Source organism: Schistocerca gregaria, chromosome 5 (genome assembly GCF_023897955.1).
Source record: "Schistocerca gregaria isolate iqSchGreg1 chromosome 5, iqSchGreg1.2, whole genome shotgun sequence".
NCBI lineage: Eukaryota > Metazoa > Arthropoda > Insecta > Orthoptera > Acrididae > Schistocerca > Schistocerca gregaria.
In genome coordinates this window covers 150982048-151001723 of record NC_064924.1, presented here as the reverse complement: position 1 = coordinate 151001723, position 19676 = coordinate 150982048, and the positions used below count along the sequence as shown (strand labels likewise).

At 41.1% G+C, this 19676-nt stretch overlaps 1 protein-coding gene across 1 annotated transcript in view; it reads left to right on the top strand.

Annotated features, from left to right (window-relative positions):
* The window catches only part of LOC126272458 (lachesin-like), a 940748-nt gene extending 921815 nt beyond the window's left edge, over nucleotides 1-18933 (top strand). Inside the window, exon 10 of the mRNA XM_049975336.1 lies at nucleotides 10972-18933. Coding sequence (XP_049831293.1) covers nucleotides 10972-11129 — 158 coding nt within the window. The 3' untranslated portion in view covers nucleotides 11130-18933. The remainder of the gene's footprint in view (nucleotides 1-10971) is intronic.
* Nucleotides 18934-19676: the final 743 nt, after the last annotated feature.

The following is a 19676-nucleotide window of genomic DNA, read 5'->3' as shown; positions in this document are numbered from 1 at the left end:
TTGCTCTAAACCCTTGAAGCTCCATTTTCTTCCCCCATTTTATTCTGAATACTTATTTTCATTTTCAGACATTGTAACTCGTTATGATCAATACGGATCTTGAATACGGATCTCTTATGTCTTAAAAGTGCCTCTCGACTTCGCCTCAGTCTCGTGACATCCCGCTGTGTCTCTGGCTCACTGAGTGCTAAACTGAACGAAAAGCACGCCAGCATCTCGCTTTCGGTGACAACTCACAGTCCAGGAATTATCAGACTTCTGGCTTTGAAATGAAAGAGGGTTATATTCTGTCATTGGCTGTTTCAGTGATCGCTTAGAGCTTCGAAGAGTTTCTGCAAGCTACGTCTTTCTAAATTGATAAACATGTCATTTTCTGCTATACAGGATAGTGATATTGTACATAAGAATTCCTTACAAATGAACAGTCTATTAATAACACTGCTGGAATTTAAATTCATTACGGTATGTTTCGCTTATTATTAGCATGACATCCTAAAGTTAGCCCATATGAAGCAAAGATCGTAGTCAGTATTATTGAAGCTACAAAGTTAACGTATTTCTGTTTTTATGACTTCTGTGCTTTGCGCTATTAGACATGAAGTGTCTTACTGAGTGGCTTGGTTGAACTGAGCTCTTGTAATACTGCGGCACTGCGTTATAATTCATGCTTTCCCCTACTGCTAGCTCGGGTTAACTGAGCGTGAAAATTTATTTCTGTTGTATGATTAATTAGAACGGGCCTGATTTTAATTAATGACAAAGGGTTAATTCATGGAACGAATAACGCTGCACGCCCATAAGACCACAGTGCTCAGTAAGGGATGTTATAACCACTTGCTTTACTCATGTCTGATAAAATATTTCTACCGAATTGTCAAGGGAGAAATGACTATTCGAATTAGCATAATTTAATATTGTTACACGGTTTCTCCTTCTCCATTATAACTGTGAAGTGAAATTAATTATTAAGTGACTGAGGTAGGAAGGGTACCTGCGTGCATTTCCAGGAAATATTTTAATGTAAGTGAAAATTTATTGCATATCTTAACACGCTACTCAGCTGCATACAGTGTTACTGCTTTCGATATGTGATGAAAATCATAATTGGTTTCCTGCGCTTACGCTTGCAGTGCTCATACTAAAATGAGATCTGGGGAGAGGGGGTGGGGGGAGATTAGTTTTCTATCTCTCTCTCTCTTTCTCTCTGTGTCTAGGGCACACGATTGCCATGTATCGACATGTATAAGTATACAGCGAAGCATTTCTCTAAACTTCACTGCTATGTGAATTAAGGCGAAAGCACGGTCACAAAGGACTGGGAAGCTACACACTAAAACGCCTGAGCACACGCAATATTCAACTGATCTCGAGAGGTGAGCCAAGAGAGGACGTTAACTAATTACAGAATTTAGACGACACCAGTTTTGATTGATTGTGATCGTATGGCTGCGCAACATCAGTGAGAATGACGTGATACGTATCTTTCTCATCTAATTCAAAGATTTTCTGGCGGAAACAAGAAGGCCGCGTTCTATCTTTAAAATATTTCAACAAAATCCACCGATCATTTGCAATTGGGAGGAGGCGAGAGGGAGCGGTTTGGCTAAAGGCCATCACCATAATTAGATTATTGTGAATTAGATCGAACTGCATGCAAAACCTGAAGGATAAAGGAACTATGCAGAGCATTACCACACGCATCGGTATTTCAAGCTCCTAGAAAATGTGCTTTAGTATTCGCAAAATCAGCTATCAATAACTTGCTTTCAAAGAACGTTTGCTCGACTCTATGTCACAGAGAGAACTATTTGAAAAAGTTAATTTTGCCCCACAAAATCATATTGTGGTGTTAATATTTTTACCCATTAACGAAATGAGAAAGTAATATGATATGATATGATATAGCTTAAAGAGCTGTTGGCTCATACTAGAACAAAACCGTTGCAGCTACCACCCACAAAGTTGTCTATTTGGTCAAAATAATAACGGTTACGACGTCTTTACATACTTCTGCAGCGACAATAAACTTAGCTAATACATCACGAACCGTATAAATGGCGATATATCGCATTTTTACCTCATCTTACCATCAGCCAGTCGGACCCCACCTCAGCTGCACCTGTGCTCAGCGCGTCCCAGTTAACAGCGCCCAGAATAGCTATTTGCCAGGAACCACAGCCTTTGTTTGAACTTCAACTTTACTAATGGCTGAAGACCAACCTCCCCCCTCTACGGTCCTTGCAGCTGGAATTGTGTCACAACGCAAACGTTATTTGAAGAAAACACTTAGTGGTCAGTCTCGATGTCAATCACTTGAAGTTGTTACTGAACAAGCTAGACGAGTGGAAACAAAGTCATGTCACATCGTAAAGCCATTCTAAAATCAGCTAAACAACTTCTGACATCCATGAGTGGAGATTTATGATACTGAAACTTGGTTTACGTCCATCAAATATACGCCCAGTACCGCTTCAACACCTACGCCAAAGTGGTGCAACAACCGCCAGTAAAGCCTAAGCTTTAGGTTCTGATGATGGCAGTAGATGAAAAAAATTAAAAATTAAAATATATTAAGTCATCTAAACGTAGTTATTCAACAAAAACCATACTGCTCACAGAATCATTTAAGGAATTTATTGCCTTTATTAACAATTTGAATTTTCTATTGTTACTGTGCAGGTGTGAGGGTTTGTAAAATCGACTTTCCCTGCGATCACCACTCTTACAAACGTATCAGTAAACTGATTCAGATGTTCGACAAGTGACTTAAGGCGTCAGTACGCAGACCGTACATTCGAACGTTGAGCGTTGAGCGTGTTGAGTTTCTGACGTCATAGCGTAAAAAAAAAATAAAAGAAAAAAACATATGCGGGAGCCCTTCCGAACGTACGGAGCAATATCCAGCAGGACAGATACCTGAACGTGCGTTTGAACGTTGCCCAATCGGATGAAAGAACGTCACGTTCACGTCATCTGTCTTGACTAAAGAGTCGTGGACCTGCCAAAGATTGCATCAGCATCGAAGCATACTGCTGTTGAGTTTGTATCTGTTCTTGGGCGCCATGACCGACCTCATTTGTACTCTTGTGGCAAGAGAGTTAATTTGGAGCTGGAATGGCTGCTTATGTCAGGTGCAGGATCACACATTGGTGTGGTTCTTGTTGATTCTCTCAGTAGGTGGGATTATACTAGGCTTGGCCTCCACCTCAACAGGAAGAGGAAGGGTAAATTGGCTGGGGAATTGCAGGAAAGTTAAAGGGGGGAGGCACAGTCATGAGTGGTAAAATACCAGTGGTTGTAGGGTTCAGAAAAGACCCGTTTTTCAGGTAGGGAGGACCGAAAGGAAGCAAATTTTAAGAGAGGTTAGAACAGAGACAAACCTTCAGTTTGAGAAAGAAATCAAAAAACATAATTCCAGCTTATTACATCAGCATAAACAGCTATTGATTAAGAATTTTCAACAGTCAGCAAGTATTTTAACTCTACCCACTTTTAACTCAGTCAGTGTCAAATGTCAGCTATCTTTATTGCATCAAAATATTCGAGGACTGACAAATACAATTAATGAATTAACTATCTGCAGAGATGAATTAGAGTCTTCAAACCTAGCTGACATAATCTGTCTCTCTGAACGTCATGCGACCACTGGTATGGATCTTTTAAGTGTTACAGGGCTTAAGTTAGCATCTCACTTTTGTAGATCAGAAATGGAGAAAGGAGGAGTTGCCACATTCATCAGGAACTGTCATAAATTTAAGAACATAGACATTCATTAATTTGGCCTAGAACAGCATATGGAAGTATGTGCAACAGAATTAGAATTTCACAAAAAAATGCTTCATAATATTAAGTGTATATCGAGCACCTGCAGGTAACTGTAATCTGTTTGTAAACCACCTTGAAGCTGTACTGGCTCATTTAACAACCAAAAACAAAGAAATAGTGGTTGCCGGTGATTTCAATGTAGATTTCCTTAAAGACTCTCCCTATAAGAAGTTATTTGAGTTAGTAACACTATCATTCAACCTAATTCCCACTGTAAAGTTCCCCACTAGGATAGCCACTTGCTCACAAACAGCCATTGATAATATTTTTATAGAAAAGTCCAATGAACAAAATTATATTACAAAACGAATAGTCAATGACCACTCAAACCATGACATGCAGTTCCTTCTGTTAAATGTTAATACTGAACAGGATATAAAATCTGTTAAATCTGAGCTCAAGAGTGTAATCAGTAAGCCAAAAACTGATTATTTTAGGACACTCCTCAGAGACATTCACTGGACTGATGTTTACAGTGCTCATGGCATGAATAAAAAATATAACACTTTTGCTAATAAAGTCCTTACCTTATTTGAACACAGTTTTCTTCCAAAACTTACCAAGGTTAGAGCAAAGTCTACAAAGAAGTCTTGGATTACTCAAGGAATAGGGGTATCTTGTAAAACAAAAAGAAAACTGTATCTGTCAATCTGAAACAGTTCCAATGTTGATGCTATAGCACATTACAAGAAATACTGCAAAATATTATAACTGTTACTGAAAAGATGTGGTTGTCAGGTTCGGTAGATACTGCAATGGAATACCTCAGACCAGACATTTCAAGTAACTTCCATAATAAGAATTTCACGCTCACTACCCCAACAGAAATAATGTCCATCATAAAATCTTTAAAATCAAAAACATCTAGTGGGTATGATGAAATATCAACAAAGTTAATTAAAGAATGTGATTCTGAGCTAAGTAACATATTAAGCTATCTGTGTAACCAGTCGTTTATCAATGGAATATTTCCTGAATGGTTTAAATATGCTGAAGTTAAGCCACTGTTTAAGAAGGGAGATAAAGAAATAGTATCAAATTTCTGTCCAATTTCACTGTTGCCAGCATTCTCAAAAATTTTTGAAAAATTAATGTAAAGTCGGCTTTATAACCATCTTATCTCAAATAACATACTCTCAAAGTCACAGTTTGGAATTCTAAAAGGTTCTGATATTGAGAAGGCTATCTACACCTACAGTGAAAATGTGTTTAATTCATTAGACAAAAAATTGCAGACAACTGATATCTTTTGTGATCTGTTAAAGGCATTTGACTTTGTAAATCACAATATCCTTTTAAGTAAGTTAGAATATTATAGTGTAACATTAAATGCTTCAAAATGGTTCAAATCTAACATCTCTGGCAGGAAACAAAGGATTTTATTAGGAAAGAGACACGTATCAAGCTATCAGGCATCATCCTACTTTGAACTAATTACATTTGGAGTCCCACAAGGTTCTATTTTGGGGCCCTTACTTTTTCTTGTGTGTATCAATGACCTTTCATCAGTAACGTTACCAGATGCCAAGTTCGTTTAGTTTTTCGATGATACAAACGTAGCAATTAATAGCAAATCAAGTGTAGTCTTACAAAGATTAGCTAATAAAATATTTATGGACATTAATCACTGGTTCCTAACCAATTCTTTGTCACTAAACTTTGAAAAAACACACTACATGCAGTTCAGAACTTGTAAGAGGTGTCCCACGAGTATATGTCTAACATACAATGACAAGAAGATAGAAGAAGTGGACAGTGTTAAATTCTTGGGATTACAGCTTGATAATAAATTCAACTGGGAGGAGCACACCACAGAACTGCTGAAGCGTCTTAACAAATCTCTGTTAGCAATGGGAATTTTGTCAGACATAAGGGAGATCAAAATGAAAAAGCTGGCATATTATGCTTACTTTCATTCCATAATGTCATATGGGATTATTTTTTTGGGTAATTCATCAAGCCAAGCTAAAGTTTTCTGTGCAAAAAAACGTGCAGTAAGATTTATATGTGTGATGAACTCAAGAACATCCTGCAGAAGCCAGTTTAGGGAACTAGGGATACTAACATCTGCATCCCAATATATTTATTTCTTAATGAAATTTGTCATTAAAAATATATCAATTTTTCAAACCAACAGATCAATTCATGGAATCAATACTAGAAATAAGAATAATCTTCACAAGGATTTAAAGTCATTTTGTTTTGTACAAAAAGGTGTGCATTATTCAAGAACACACATTTTCAATAACTTGACAGCAGCCATAAAAAGCTTAACAACCAATGAAATTCACTTTAAGAGAAGTCTACAGGATTTATAGGTGGCAAACTCCTTCTATTCCTTCGAAGAATTTCTCAGTGAAACCAACTGATATGTGTATATATAAGTACGATATAGCTTCTGCACAATTTCAGGGCACTAATGTGTTCACTGTAAATAAGTATTATAGTAGTTGTATTACATGTTTATTACCTTATAAATAAATAAAAAACGTTTTTATTTTAAGTGTAGTGCGTTAGTATTTGTAAAATAACTCTTTCATATAGTGTTCAGTAAAAAATGGCGACCATTCCACTTGGGACCTGTGGAATGGTAGGTTAGCGTATTAGTTTTAGTTGTAAATATTTGTAATGTGTTGTTGCTTTTCTGACATGTTCCACATCCTGGAGGACCTCCTCACTACGGCTCAATTGGAATAAAAGTAAACCTAATCTAATCTAATATCGGCCTTCAGCTGAAACCCGTATGTGTACAAGGTCTGTTCAAAAAATTCCGGAACTTTGTCCACAAAATTTTTCAACCGGTTCACTTATTGTGTGTGGCCTCTTTCGATATACTCTCCTCCACTATTGGAATACTGCTCCCAACGTCGTTTCTACTTCCGGCAGCAGTCTTGGTACGCCTCTTACTGGATCGCACGAAGCGTCAGCTGAGAATTTTCTTTTATCTTGTATACAGTTGCAAATCTTCGTCCTCTCAACAGGGTTTTCAACTTCAGAAATTAAAAAAGTCAGCTGGGGCCGGGTTTGGAGAGTTTAGAGGGTGAGGCAGCACACTGATTTCTTATTTTATGCAGTAGTCGTGCACCAACACAGGTGGACGTGAATGTGCATTATCGTGATGCAAGAGCCATGAATTGTCTCGCCCCGCTTCAGGCCGTTGTCGCAACAAATCTGAATAATACCATCGATTAACACTTTGTCCCTGTGGCACGAATTCATGATGAACTAATACTTCAAAATCAACGAAAACTATCAGCATCTCGTTCTCATTTCCGCGATGCAAAAGCTCTTCACTGATTTTGAGGCAACAGTATGCTGTATCAGTATTTCATGGCGTGATCTAACTGAAATATTACGTTCTTCTGGATTTTCCAAGAGAGTCAGCGTTCGATTGCCATGGACAATATCGTTGATGTTCCTGACATGAGCGTCGTCGTTAGGTTCAATTTTATCAACAAAAGCATGACATCACATTAAACACATACAGCCTTTTCAGTGACCTACACTCAGTAGATTCACTGAAGACACAGCTCTCACATTTCGTGAAGGAAATGAGTCATTATGTGATGTGTGCAGAAACATCTTTCCAATTCTACGGCAGAATCTACGGCCATGGACTCCTAGTCATTCAGACTGCCGCGCCTGGACCTATGCCGCAGAGCGACGGCAGGGCGGTCAGCTATCGTTGTGACGCACTATACAGGCAATGAACTACCAGAATTCCTGAGATTTTTCTTATCTACAAGTCTTGCTTTTTATTTACCAATGTAATTTTTCTTATGCACTACGTACTTCAGTGCTTCTTAAATATCTATCCATCTCTTCTGCTAAATAAACCTGAACAACACTTGCTATGAAATACATTTTAAAGCCACGCAGTATTTTATTGCCCAGTGAACTGGCTGTTTTGTAAGAGACCATTGATCCCAGGGAACTGATCCTCACATTTCCTTCGGAGTGCCTGTGTCTTGGCGGAAGTATCGCTCCTCAATGCTGTACTAGAACCGCTAGACACGGTTCTACAATACCCCAGGTCGCTTTACTTTGTGGCGTTACTCAATGTCCCGTAGCATTTTCTCGGTACTTACAATACAGTAGCTGTAAAATCAAGCAGTCATGTTATAATCCTTCCTCTGGCGTGAAGACTGAATTTAAAAGTATTTACTCTTATGAGACAAGACATTGTAACCTATTGCTCAGTTCCTCGTTGGTCCACCATTGGAACACAGCCCACTAGCAAGTCTGCCTGCCATGGATTCGACAAGTTATAGCTACGTTTATGGAGGTATGTAGCACCAAATGACTATAGAGCTCCCATAACTCTCGTAAAAGGTCGGCCGGTGGTCTGTGGCCGAACCGTTGACACACGGTAGCGTCAAAAACGTTTTCCATCGTAGTCAGATCAGGCAAATTTCATGGACAAGACATCAAAGTGAGTTAAGTATCATGTCCTCAAACTACTGTAAGAGGAATAAGATCTTTTGACGCTGTTATTCTGATGTCATGAGATCTGCCATCGATCGCAATCTGTCCTGTTTTACAGAGAAATCAGCCTCAAACCTTCACGTTCTAGGACGAGGCCGAACGTCAAACGCCTTGTCGCCTGCTCAGGTTTTCCCTGTCCTTCAACTACTTTACATAAGTGCACACATCAGTACCACGCGTCATAGTTTCCGAGAGACTCCTTCCTAGGCGCCTGACCATAGGAATCTGCCTTTGTAACAGTCTCTTGTGTCAATGGTTTTCTCCGTTTTCGGCCCGTATCGTCGCTAGAATTATTCCTCATTCTTAACTGCTCTACTTACAGTCTTCCTGCAAAATAGTGGAACAATACTGAGATCTGCTAACCTTAGGGGCCAGGAAAGATGCGATAATTCAGCCTGTTGCTCACAAAACCAGACCTGGACGATGCGACCTGTGAGATTAGGGGTCCTGTCGCGCTGGAACGCAGCATCATCGTTTGGGCACGAACGCTGTACAATGGAATGGACCTTTGCAGTAACGCGTCATTGCATAGTACCCACAGAACCCGTGGAGTACGATGGTATGGCTGTCCAAATCATCACCAAACCCCAGCCATGTTTCATTCTAAGGACGCAAATTCGTTAAGTAGTTGGAAACAGCGTGTGTAACAAGACTCATTCGAACAAATTATACCCACGAACTTCCAGCATACTGGAGTAGCTTGGGTCAGCAACTTCTGTTAATGACGGAACATAAAACCAGTCCAAGTTGCAAATATTTTATTTTTCATTCAATGACTCGTTTTGGGCCGAGACCAATTTTCAAATCAGCATAGGAAGGTCGAAAATGTCGTTTCCGAAGATGTCAAAAAATGTGTAATGTGTATTAACAATGCATATAGATGCACTGTTCGCCGTCAATTCCATGCTAATGGAGCTCCCTTCGTGTTTTATACTGACATGGTTCGCGAGTACGGCTTTCTGCTCTGCAATGACTTTCGCAGCGATCGACCACTTTCATTACAATCATCTTCAATGATTGCCTGTCATGATCCCTTGACATATGCATTCGTCCGCGTTGCGGTTTAGCGGATGACGTTTTCTCGCTATCCCTGTGTATGGTGCCTCTTTAAAAACCAAACCTTTCGGCTACGTTAAAGTGCGCGTCATTTACGACAGCGGCCGAGTTTAGTTTCGTTCTGCGCACCTGACGTCATATAACACAGTCAGCCAATGAAGAGAGAACAACGTTGCCAGAGCTCGACTGCAGTGAAGATCACGGACGAGTGTCTTCAGTTTTAGAAATGTTCAGTCATAAATAAAGTAACTGAACAAATGCAATGTCTTGATAGCAGACTTTCTTTTATAGAAAGTTTGGAAAAAGCATTCTTTATACCAATTGCTTCATATTCTATTAATTAGTTAAACCAAACAAGCAATAAGCCTCCTAATTCAGGTGATAGCAAGGAAAGTTGTTTGTATGATTCTCACTAACTGCTTTTTCGCAATAAAGAACAGCGGTAATTGTTTATTTCCTATTGTACTTCGACGAAAAGTGAGTAATTCATAGTCATACCAACAGTGTTTTTCGATCTCCTCCGGGAGATCTATTGAATGACGAGCTGGTTTTAGCGTGCCAGCACGGTAACTCAGCGTATTCGGTCAGGGGGTTTGCTGCCCTCTGTAATACAATAACTGAGTTAATGGAGCAACGACGAACGGAAACGGCTGTATTGCGACGTCCGCCCCGAGCAGATACAATGAACGATAACGAGAAAAATGAGATAAGAAAAGCGTAATGGTTAAAGCTGCATGGCTACTAAGCGAAAGATTCTGAGTTCAATCCTTGTTTGGTGCTTTATATTTTCTTTATTTAAAAACAATATCGAAGAGACTTTTCCCTCTGCAAACTCTTGAAAATTTCGTGCAGGTTTACTACATCTAATGCTGCACAATAACTGCATTGAACATCGAAACAAAATTAAGTCATTTATGAGGGGAAAGTATCAGTCAAGAAGATGTGTAAAAATCAAATTTTGGGGCCACATAGTTTGTGTGAAATCGAATGATAAAGTGGGTCAAAGCAGTCGAAACACCATGTGTCTGCACAGGCGAGCAGTGCAGTGATGACAAAATCGCGCACAGCGCGGAATGCGGGGAGCACATGTCTGAAGCAGCGAAAGGGTTAATGCGGCCGTGGTGGCTTTACTTCATAAACTGCGCGTTCCCCCCTAAACGTAAGTTTGCCAACTATACTATGACGCTGCTTCTCTTGGCGCGTACAACTGGCAACGCAGAAATCTCCCGCGACTGGGCGGGCATGCGCGAACCGCCAAGATAAAAGAATTGAAATATAGTTAAGGAAGCACCCAGTATAAGGGCGTCAACAATTTGCCCACGTTCCCAATTCCTTTAGCTCCGACATAACGCCCTCACAGATACAAAGAATACTGTTCTGCTGACGACTGTCACTTTAGACGTATTGAGGACATTGCATAATACAACAGCGCCACCTGCTATGTTGGGTATCATCTACATTTATGCTCGAGCGGGAATTTCTTGTAGTGTTTCCATACTTTGATCCTACTCCTACTGCTCTTACTGCGTCAACGGACATGCAACGCTACCAGGCGACAGTCAGCGGTCATAATTTTGTAACTCGTTGGTGTATCATCCTCCGCAGGCATGGGCACCGGCTCCGGCAGCCGAGGCAGCGGCGGAAGGGGCTCGTCGCCTGGCAACGCGGGGCGACCTGCCAGCGGCTCTACGACTCGCCCAGCCGTGACGTCACACGCCGTGGTCTCCGCCGCCGCAGCAGTTCTGGTCTGCGCGGTGCTATGACGCAGTCCGCTGCGCTAACCTGACGCGACCTCGTGCCTGCGGAAACGGTCACTGCCAGGCGTACAGCGAACGGGCGTCGGTAGCCGCGACAGCGAGGACACTGAAGGCGGGCGCTGCTTCTGCGCTTGCGTGAATGGGCACTCTCGTCAAATTGCTTAATGATGACGGAAACAGGCAAATTTTCATCGATACGCGTCCCACTTGTTATCTGCTCGAATCCTCACTTCGGGGACAGCCTCCGATGCTCCGCTTTCTTCCTAGTTATTGTTTCTCTTCTGGGAATGAAGCACCTGAATCTGTCCTTCGAAATCATTCGCCTTCACACGAAGGAGTAAAAACGCCAAGTAAAGGCGACGTTCCTGGAGACTCTCTCGCGTGACATCCTGCGAGAGTGCTCCACCAATTCTCATGCTGGTAGTTTCCCTGCTCATGAAAGTTTTCCAAATACGTGGCTTCCGGCCATTAGAGAGTGTTGAGTATCATCATAATGATCTGTACATCAAAACGCTTCCATTGTTAGACACTTACAATATAATTTTAAGTTGTTTTTCCCTCCATCGCTATAATTTTGTAATAGCAATAGCATTATCGTGGCTGAAAGTTAACGATACTACTCGTTTATCGGATTTTATTACATTAAACGAATTCAGTTAATTGATATTAGTACTACCGATCTTTCACTATATCGTCCTAGCCAACAACTTTCAGGGCTAGACGTTTTCCAGCCTGGTCTCCTCTATGTTGGGAAGCCTACCTCAGCCACAGTCTCCCTTCATTCAGCGTTTTATTCTCAATGTTTTGTGTGAGATAGCCCAATTTATATTCTTCCTTCCTCCTAACGGTAAGATCTCTTGCACCATGACTTGATTTCATTTCCAAGCACAATGATGACTAATCGGAGAGTTTTCACACATATGCACTTCTGTGCACAAAGTACAACCCCGTAAGAACGTATATGCACACCAAAAGCAGACGATAGTATTCGAAGGTATCGATATCTAGTAAACTGACTGTCTGAGGGAAATATGCTCTACATTCATATTGCAAACAATATACCTTGCAGTAGCGTATGAAAAGGAGTAAACACTATCACTCTTAATAGTGAGTCGAAGTGCTACCTACAACTTCAGATTATCAAAATTAGTTATTCAAGCTGAAAATATGCGTTGGCTTGTCCAGCCTCATCCAACTGCCGATTAAAAAAGAACAGTATAGATCTGATACGAAAAACGGCGTGACATTGATTCCTAGGAGCCCCACACGCCAAATCATAAATGCAGCTGCCCTCAGATTCTGTGCAACTACATTAGTAGCAATTAAGGATGTTTAGTTGGTTTCTTAAAAGATACAGCCTGCTCCTGCTTGTAAAGAAACAAGCATCTGGTAAAGGTTATGTTTATATTTTCCTCCTAATTGCTGGAGGTGATTTAGCTGCGTATTTGCTTTTATCGCGCAATATGATGATGGAAAGAAATTTAACAAAGCACACATTCACGCCGGAATTTATGAGTTAAGTCAGATGAAAGCCTCCTTTACGAATTACATAATGTGTTGTATATATTCGTCCCAAACAACATGAATTTAGTGTGTGGAAGAATTAGCATGGTACGTCAAAGTAGTGCAAAACACGTACGTCAGAAAAAGATCTCATCTCAAGACTGGAACAGTTGCGATAAATATCTCATCTCAGAGCTCCCACAGGTGAGATAACGGCCTTGACATTAAATACACATTTGAGTTGTTTATCCGCTCATTCTTCCACTTTTCACACTCTTCGTTTCAGTCCCACTAACGAGTTCTTCCTTGGGATTTCCGAAGGACACCTGTAACTACACGGTTGTCATCTCAACACAACTGGTGCCCCTGTCTAGAAGGGTTTACAGAACTGACGCTCCTCTCTAAGCAGCAGCTGGTCCAGACAATGGGTGGACGTCGCACAGAGTTAGCAAAATGTCGTATCAGTCATTGTGAAGGGCAACTATTGTGAAACTGTTTAGACATTTCGGTAATCCTGTCTTTCTGAGAGCAAAGTATAATGAATAATCACTCGGTTTCTTCAGAGATGACGATGACCACAAATGTCTGCAAATTGTCATTACTGACTTAACTTGGTAATCATTTATCGTACTCTGCTGTCGGAATATTGAATAAGTAAACTATCCTAGAGTAACATGACGGAAAAAAGTGCCGGATCTGGGTGCGTATCATATCTAACAAATTTTAAAATCCACATTTAATTTACTATTCTGTCACATACATTCCGAGTACATTGCCCTAACAGGTCTGCACCAGATTTGCCGGCAAGAGACACATCTTACGATTTCAGACCGTCGGAGATATTCTTATGCTCTCTTACTTACGGTTACCATCTGCCAATTTAATTAATCATAACAACATTTAGAAATTGGTCTTTCCAGTGGCCTCTACCTGAAAGTGTTACTTTTTGAAAAGCTTTGCATGTACAAAACCTCTCATACAGTTCGGAACATCTAGGTCATGCTGAATCGTCATTATGCAATCGCAGGTCTTTAAGTTCTTTATGTATTTCCGATCACGAATGACCGTAAACTCCAAAATTGGTCTTACACGCTTATTCAGTCCAGTGACTTGCCAGCTACCCATTTTGGCAGGGCCGCTACATGAAACATTACCTCAAACGTAGGGATGCTCTACGAGTCTTTCCTTCCACATGCGTTGCAGCTACAGTTTCAGCCACCATTAGCGTCGTAATGTGTGTCCAGACGACTCTATCTCTTCTGTTTATTTTGTTCTTTATTCGTCATTTTCTATGTTGATTCGATTCAAGACATCATGCTTGATACATCCATTTAATCTTACTCTCTATCCAATAACACCTCTTTTCATAGGCTTCTACTTGTTTTATTTCTCCCTTCCCCACTATCCTTGTTTTACAATGGGAAATTTGCATTAATATTTTCTCATGTCAAGGTTTATACTTTGGTTTGTTTCGTTTGTTTGCCTCATTTTGTTGTAAGTCTTTTTGTATTCTTCAATCCTAGATACTATGTCAGTTTCGCACCTTGCTTTTCTCTCTATCTACTTTCCAAATAGAAAATTTTTAAGTTTAATTTTCCTATTTAGCGTATACACCATTATGTTACTTTTTCTTTTGTTAAAACCACCACATATCTCACTTTCCATTTTATTCAATGTACTCAAATCAATTGCTATTCACTTATGCCGACTTCCACTTTTCTTTCTTCTCACTGGTTGTATACTGCCCGCCACGAATTTCTCTCCTGTGTTAATGTTTGCATCTCAGAGTAGCATTTGCAGCATACGTTTCCTATTATTTGGTGGTGCATTCCAATCTCTGTCTTCCTATAGAGGTTTTACCGTCTAAAGCTCCTTCTAGAACCAAGTAATTATTTCCTGATATCTTTACAGAGATCCTATCATCCTGTCCCTTCTCCTTGATAGTGTTTTCCACATATTTCTTTACTCTCCGATTCAGCGCAGTACCTCCTCGTTCTTTACCTTAGCATCCAGCTAATTTTCGTCATTCCTCTGTAGCACCACATGTCAGAGTCTTCGACTCTCCTCTGATCTGCTTTCTTCACAGTCCATATCTCCCTACCATACAATGCTGTGCGCCAGACGTACATTCCAAGAAGTTAAGACATATGTTTGATACTAACGAACTTCTCTTGGACAGGAATACCCTTTTTGCCAGTGCTAGTCTGGTTTTTATGTCCTGCGTGTTCCGTCCGTGCCGAATCATTTAGTTGTCTAGGTATCAGAATTCCTTAACTTGGTCCACTTCGTGATCCCTTGTTCTGATGTTAAGTTTCTCACTGTTCTCATTTTTGCTACTTCTCATTACTTTCGTCTTTCTTCGATTTGCTCTCAGTTCATTTTATTAACTCATTAGACTATTCTTTCCATTAAACACATTCTGTAATTTTTCTTCATTTTCAGTCTGGATAACAATGTCATCAGCGAATGTTATCATTGATATCCCTTCATCCTGAATTTTAATCCCACACTTGAACCTTTCCCTTATTTCCGTCGTTTTGCTTCTTCGATGTACAGACTGAACAGTAAAGGTGAAGACTACACCCAGGTCTTACACTCTTTTCAATCCGAGCACTTCGTTCTTTGTCTTCCAGTCTTATTGTTCCCCTCCCGGGTTTTTCAACTATTATACACTACCCGTCATTCCCTTTAGCTTGTCCTAATTCTCTCAGAATTTCTAACATCTTGTAGCATTTTACACCAACGGACGCTTTTTGGAGGTCGACAAATCCTGTGAACGTTTCTTCGTTTTTCTTTAGGCCTGCTTTCATTATCAGGCGGTGCGTCAGAATAGCCTCTGTGGTGCCTTTATCTTTTCGAAAGCCAAACTAGTAGTCAGCTTTATCATACGTGAATCATGCTGACCCTCTGTCCACGAGAAATCACTCTTACAATGAGACAACTCTTTACTCCTCTTGCTGAGACTGAAAAATCACTCTTACAATGAGACAACTCTTTACTCCTCTTGCTGACACTGTAATATTGGGTGTGAACGTCAATGATAAGGAGCAATTCTGCGGCACCAATTTCTATACTCTGGCCTGTGCTAAAAACATGATACTACTGGCTACGCCAGTCTTCTTCGCACGAAGAGAATAACTCATGCTTCTGTCTCTGGAGCTAACACCAAAATGACCAAAATTAAATGACGTTTTACACTAATAGGCAGCATTATAAGCTTTTTCGATACAGTGCAATGTACGTACGTCTGCAGAGGTTCGTTGTCGTTGTCTTTCAACGTAACATCTAAGTTATTACCCTGCGTCAAGAACCCCTTCAGTTTCTTCTTACACAATCCATGTTTCGACCACTCTTCCGAATTTTCTGCTGTCCTTCCTCAGGCGTACCAGAGACACCGGGAGAGTCTAAAACTTATTTCAGTATAATATTTGTCTTACATGCATCCTCAATCTACCCATACAGTTTTATTAGCCGCAATGCCAGAATTTCATCTAGAGTGTCACTAATTCTTCTTAAAACAAATTAGTTCTCTCCTAATCCATAACAACATTTCTTTCCGTTCTTCGATGAAGTAAGCATTTGAATATGTTCGATACCTGCGACACTAGAGTAACTGTGTGGGTGGTGACGTTCATCATCTGTTGCTTGCGTGTCCGTAGCTCAGAGATGTAATAAATGCTGCCATGTGAGAGGGTTTCGCTTGTGGGAGTCACACGGAGTGCTGAAGGTCAAAAATAGTGACGACACCAACGGTGTTGAAGATTACATTCGTAATGACAACGTCCACGAAATCACCCACGCACACACTCACCCACCCATCCACACACACATACACACACACAAAATCACACACATGTATAAATGCATAGGTTACGTGCAGTTATCTCCCGGAAACGCGGAGGTGTCTTTGAATAGCTCTGTGCGTGTCTGGGAAGTTCGATTACCCTTCTGAGAGATATGTTTCCAGCAAGGATAGAGAAATAAACCAACAGATTTTAAAAATTAGATTCTGTAAAATGTAAACTTTTGTCGGCCGTAAAAGTCACAATTAATAAAATATTTCGGGCTATTATGCCGTGGTCTAGCGGATTACACTTTAAAATCCTAGGTTACGTTGCCATCTGCGGAGCACATTTTCCTGGGAGATCGTAGCTACTTTGAGCGTCCGACTCACACTCTGGCTCTCTACTGACTGCAGCAAAATTTCATTTACGGTAGCTCCTCGGCAGTGGCTTGACGTCAAGTTCTTTGAATGTCCGTGCGTAATTGGCCCTTGTCGACTGCCGTCATCCATTGTTGAAAAAAAAGGTTGAAATGTGTGTGTATTCCTAACGGACCAAACTACTGAGGTCATCGGTCCCTAGACTTACACACTACTTAAACTAACTTAAAGCTAAGGACAACATACACACACACCCCAGAGGGAGGACTCGAACCTCCGGCGGGAGGAGCTCATACGTTTTTGTTATCTACCGATAGTGAAAGACTGATATACATCATCTAGAGTACCGAAATCCGGCTGTCATTCAGTTTCACGCCCTCGTCCCGATTATAGAAATTTATGGGGTGTTTAATAATCTCTATGACCTCTTTGCATAACCTTACATACCACCCGCTTGTGGCTGCCAGTACTTGAGCCCTATAAAAATGAATATTCCTCAACAATTCATCTGTCTACAGTTGCCCTTGTGCTATTCTAGTAGTTGCTTTGACCGTTCTTTTTGTAGTACACGAGTACAGCTCCGCACAAATACACGGAACCCTATAAATTCCTGCTTTTTCCAACGGCTGCCGATCGTCATTGGGCACCTTTAGGGGATTCTGTATCATGTGGTATCCGGAAAGTAGCTACGATCCCCCTTCAAAATGTCCTCAGCAGATGGGGACGAAACGTTGGATTTTACTGTGAAATCAATTCAGTCACGGCATAATAGCCCGGGACATTTTATTAATTGTAAAATCAGAGACTGTTTCCGATGAGTTGTAATGTTTCGTAAAGCCTATCAAATGTTGATTATAACACATCTACGAGATTATTAGTGCGCAAATTACGGAGCCATTACATTGGTCCAGTTCACCGCAGTAAATAGCTGCGAGTACCCTGGATGTGACGGAACTCGGTGCTAATCGGCAAAGCGGAGGGCGGCGCTCGGCTGTGGACCAACTTGGTTCGCGGCGCGGCCGCAGCTGACAGGCTGCTAGTGGCCCAGCGCCCTCTGCAGAGCGCGCACAGTGGCAGCCCAACCCTGCCCACGGCCAGCAAGTAGCGAGTGCCCGCAGACCGCGGCCGCATTCCAACCGCCCACAACTGCCCGGCTCCGCGGTTTCGTCGCGCAAACTCTCACGTTGCCGCCGCCGCCGCCGCCCACGCCACCTCAGCGCAATCTACCCCACGTCACAGTCACACCCCGGGGGTCGCGCCGGCCTAACGGCACGTGCTTTGGCTAAGCGTGCACTGACTGCTGCTTTGCAAACTACTGGTAAACTTATTGTTGTTTGATGTTATGGTCTTCAGTCAGAATTGTTGCTCCGTGCTGGTCTCCATACTATTCTACACTTTGCGAGCCTCTCCATCTCTGGATAACTACATCAGCCTAACCTTTTCTTCAGGCAGCTGTCAGATGCGGATACATGTTTCAGGAAGTTCATGACCCTTGGCTGCATTAGAACAAGTTATTAATTTGCTACCGGTTCCTCTCGCTGACTGTCATCTGGCAGCTAAATCAACGTCAGAAAACACAAACGAGAATACAACTTGACGTGCAAAATGTCATAAAGACACGCAATCCGAAAAAATTAACTTAGTAAAAAATTGGCTGCTGCAAGTCAGATGTCAATCATGCTGAACCATACAATCGTATTAACTGTCATGAACAATCATGTAAACCGAGCGAGGTGGCGCAGTGGTTAGACACTGGACTCGCATTCGGGAGGACGACGGTTCAATCCCACGTCCCGCCATCCTGATTTAGGTTTTCCGTGATTTTCCAAATCGCTCCTGGCAAATGTCGGGACGATTCCTTTGAAAGGGCACGGCCGACTTCCTTCCCTGTCTTTCCCTAATCCGATGAGACCGATGACCTCGCTGTCTGGTCTCCTTCCCCAAACAACCCAACAATCATGTAACTGGCTCTTTCTAGTCAGGACATAGCATGAGAAGCCAGAGCACTTGTAACCTCGAAGACAACACCAACAACAATACAAAAATAGTTTTAAGAGAAAAACAAACAACCATATTACAACAATTTCAGTACAGCCATAAGTAAAAATGTACAAAAACAACAATCAGGGCAATTTTCAAAAACAGTTCTAGTGTTGTTACTTTAATTTTTTTTATTTTCTTAGGTGTAAGACTGTGCATCTTGTACTGGTTTGCCCCTGTCTGTTCCCTGGGACATGTAACACAGAGATTAATACATTGGAACTAGGATTTGGTACTCTTGTTGTAATGTTGATTCAAAGCTCTTTGTGCCGGCCGGTGTGGCCGAGCGGTTCTAGGCGCTACAGTCTGGAACCGCGCGACGGCGATGTCCTTAGGTTAGTTAGGTTTAAGTGGTTCTAAGTTCTAGGGGACTGATGACCTCAGATGTTAAGTCCCATAGTGCTCAGAGCCATTTGAACCATTTCAATCAAAGATCTTTGTCATAGATCACTTTATTTACATTTCTATCTCGCAATGAATAACACTTACTAAGTAGACAGCAAACAAAACCTGTGTTTAATAATTGATGCTGGCCTTTTTTGTACTTTTTTACTTATGACTATGCTGTAATTGTTGAAATTATAGTTGCTTGTTTTTATCTCAAAATTATCTTAGTATGTCGTGCTTATATCGATTGGACATATCCTTCGTGTTGTCTTTGAGGTTATAAGTGTTTTGGCTTCTCATGCAATGTTTTTTCGATAGTTACATTTTGGATTTAGTGTCTTTATGACGTTTTGCGTATAGGATTATGTGGTCATTTCTTTTTTTCTGACGTTGATTTAAGTGCCAGATAATAGTCACTGAGTAGCAAAGTTTATAAATAGTCCTAATACAGCCAAATGTCA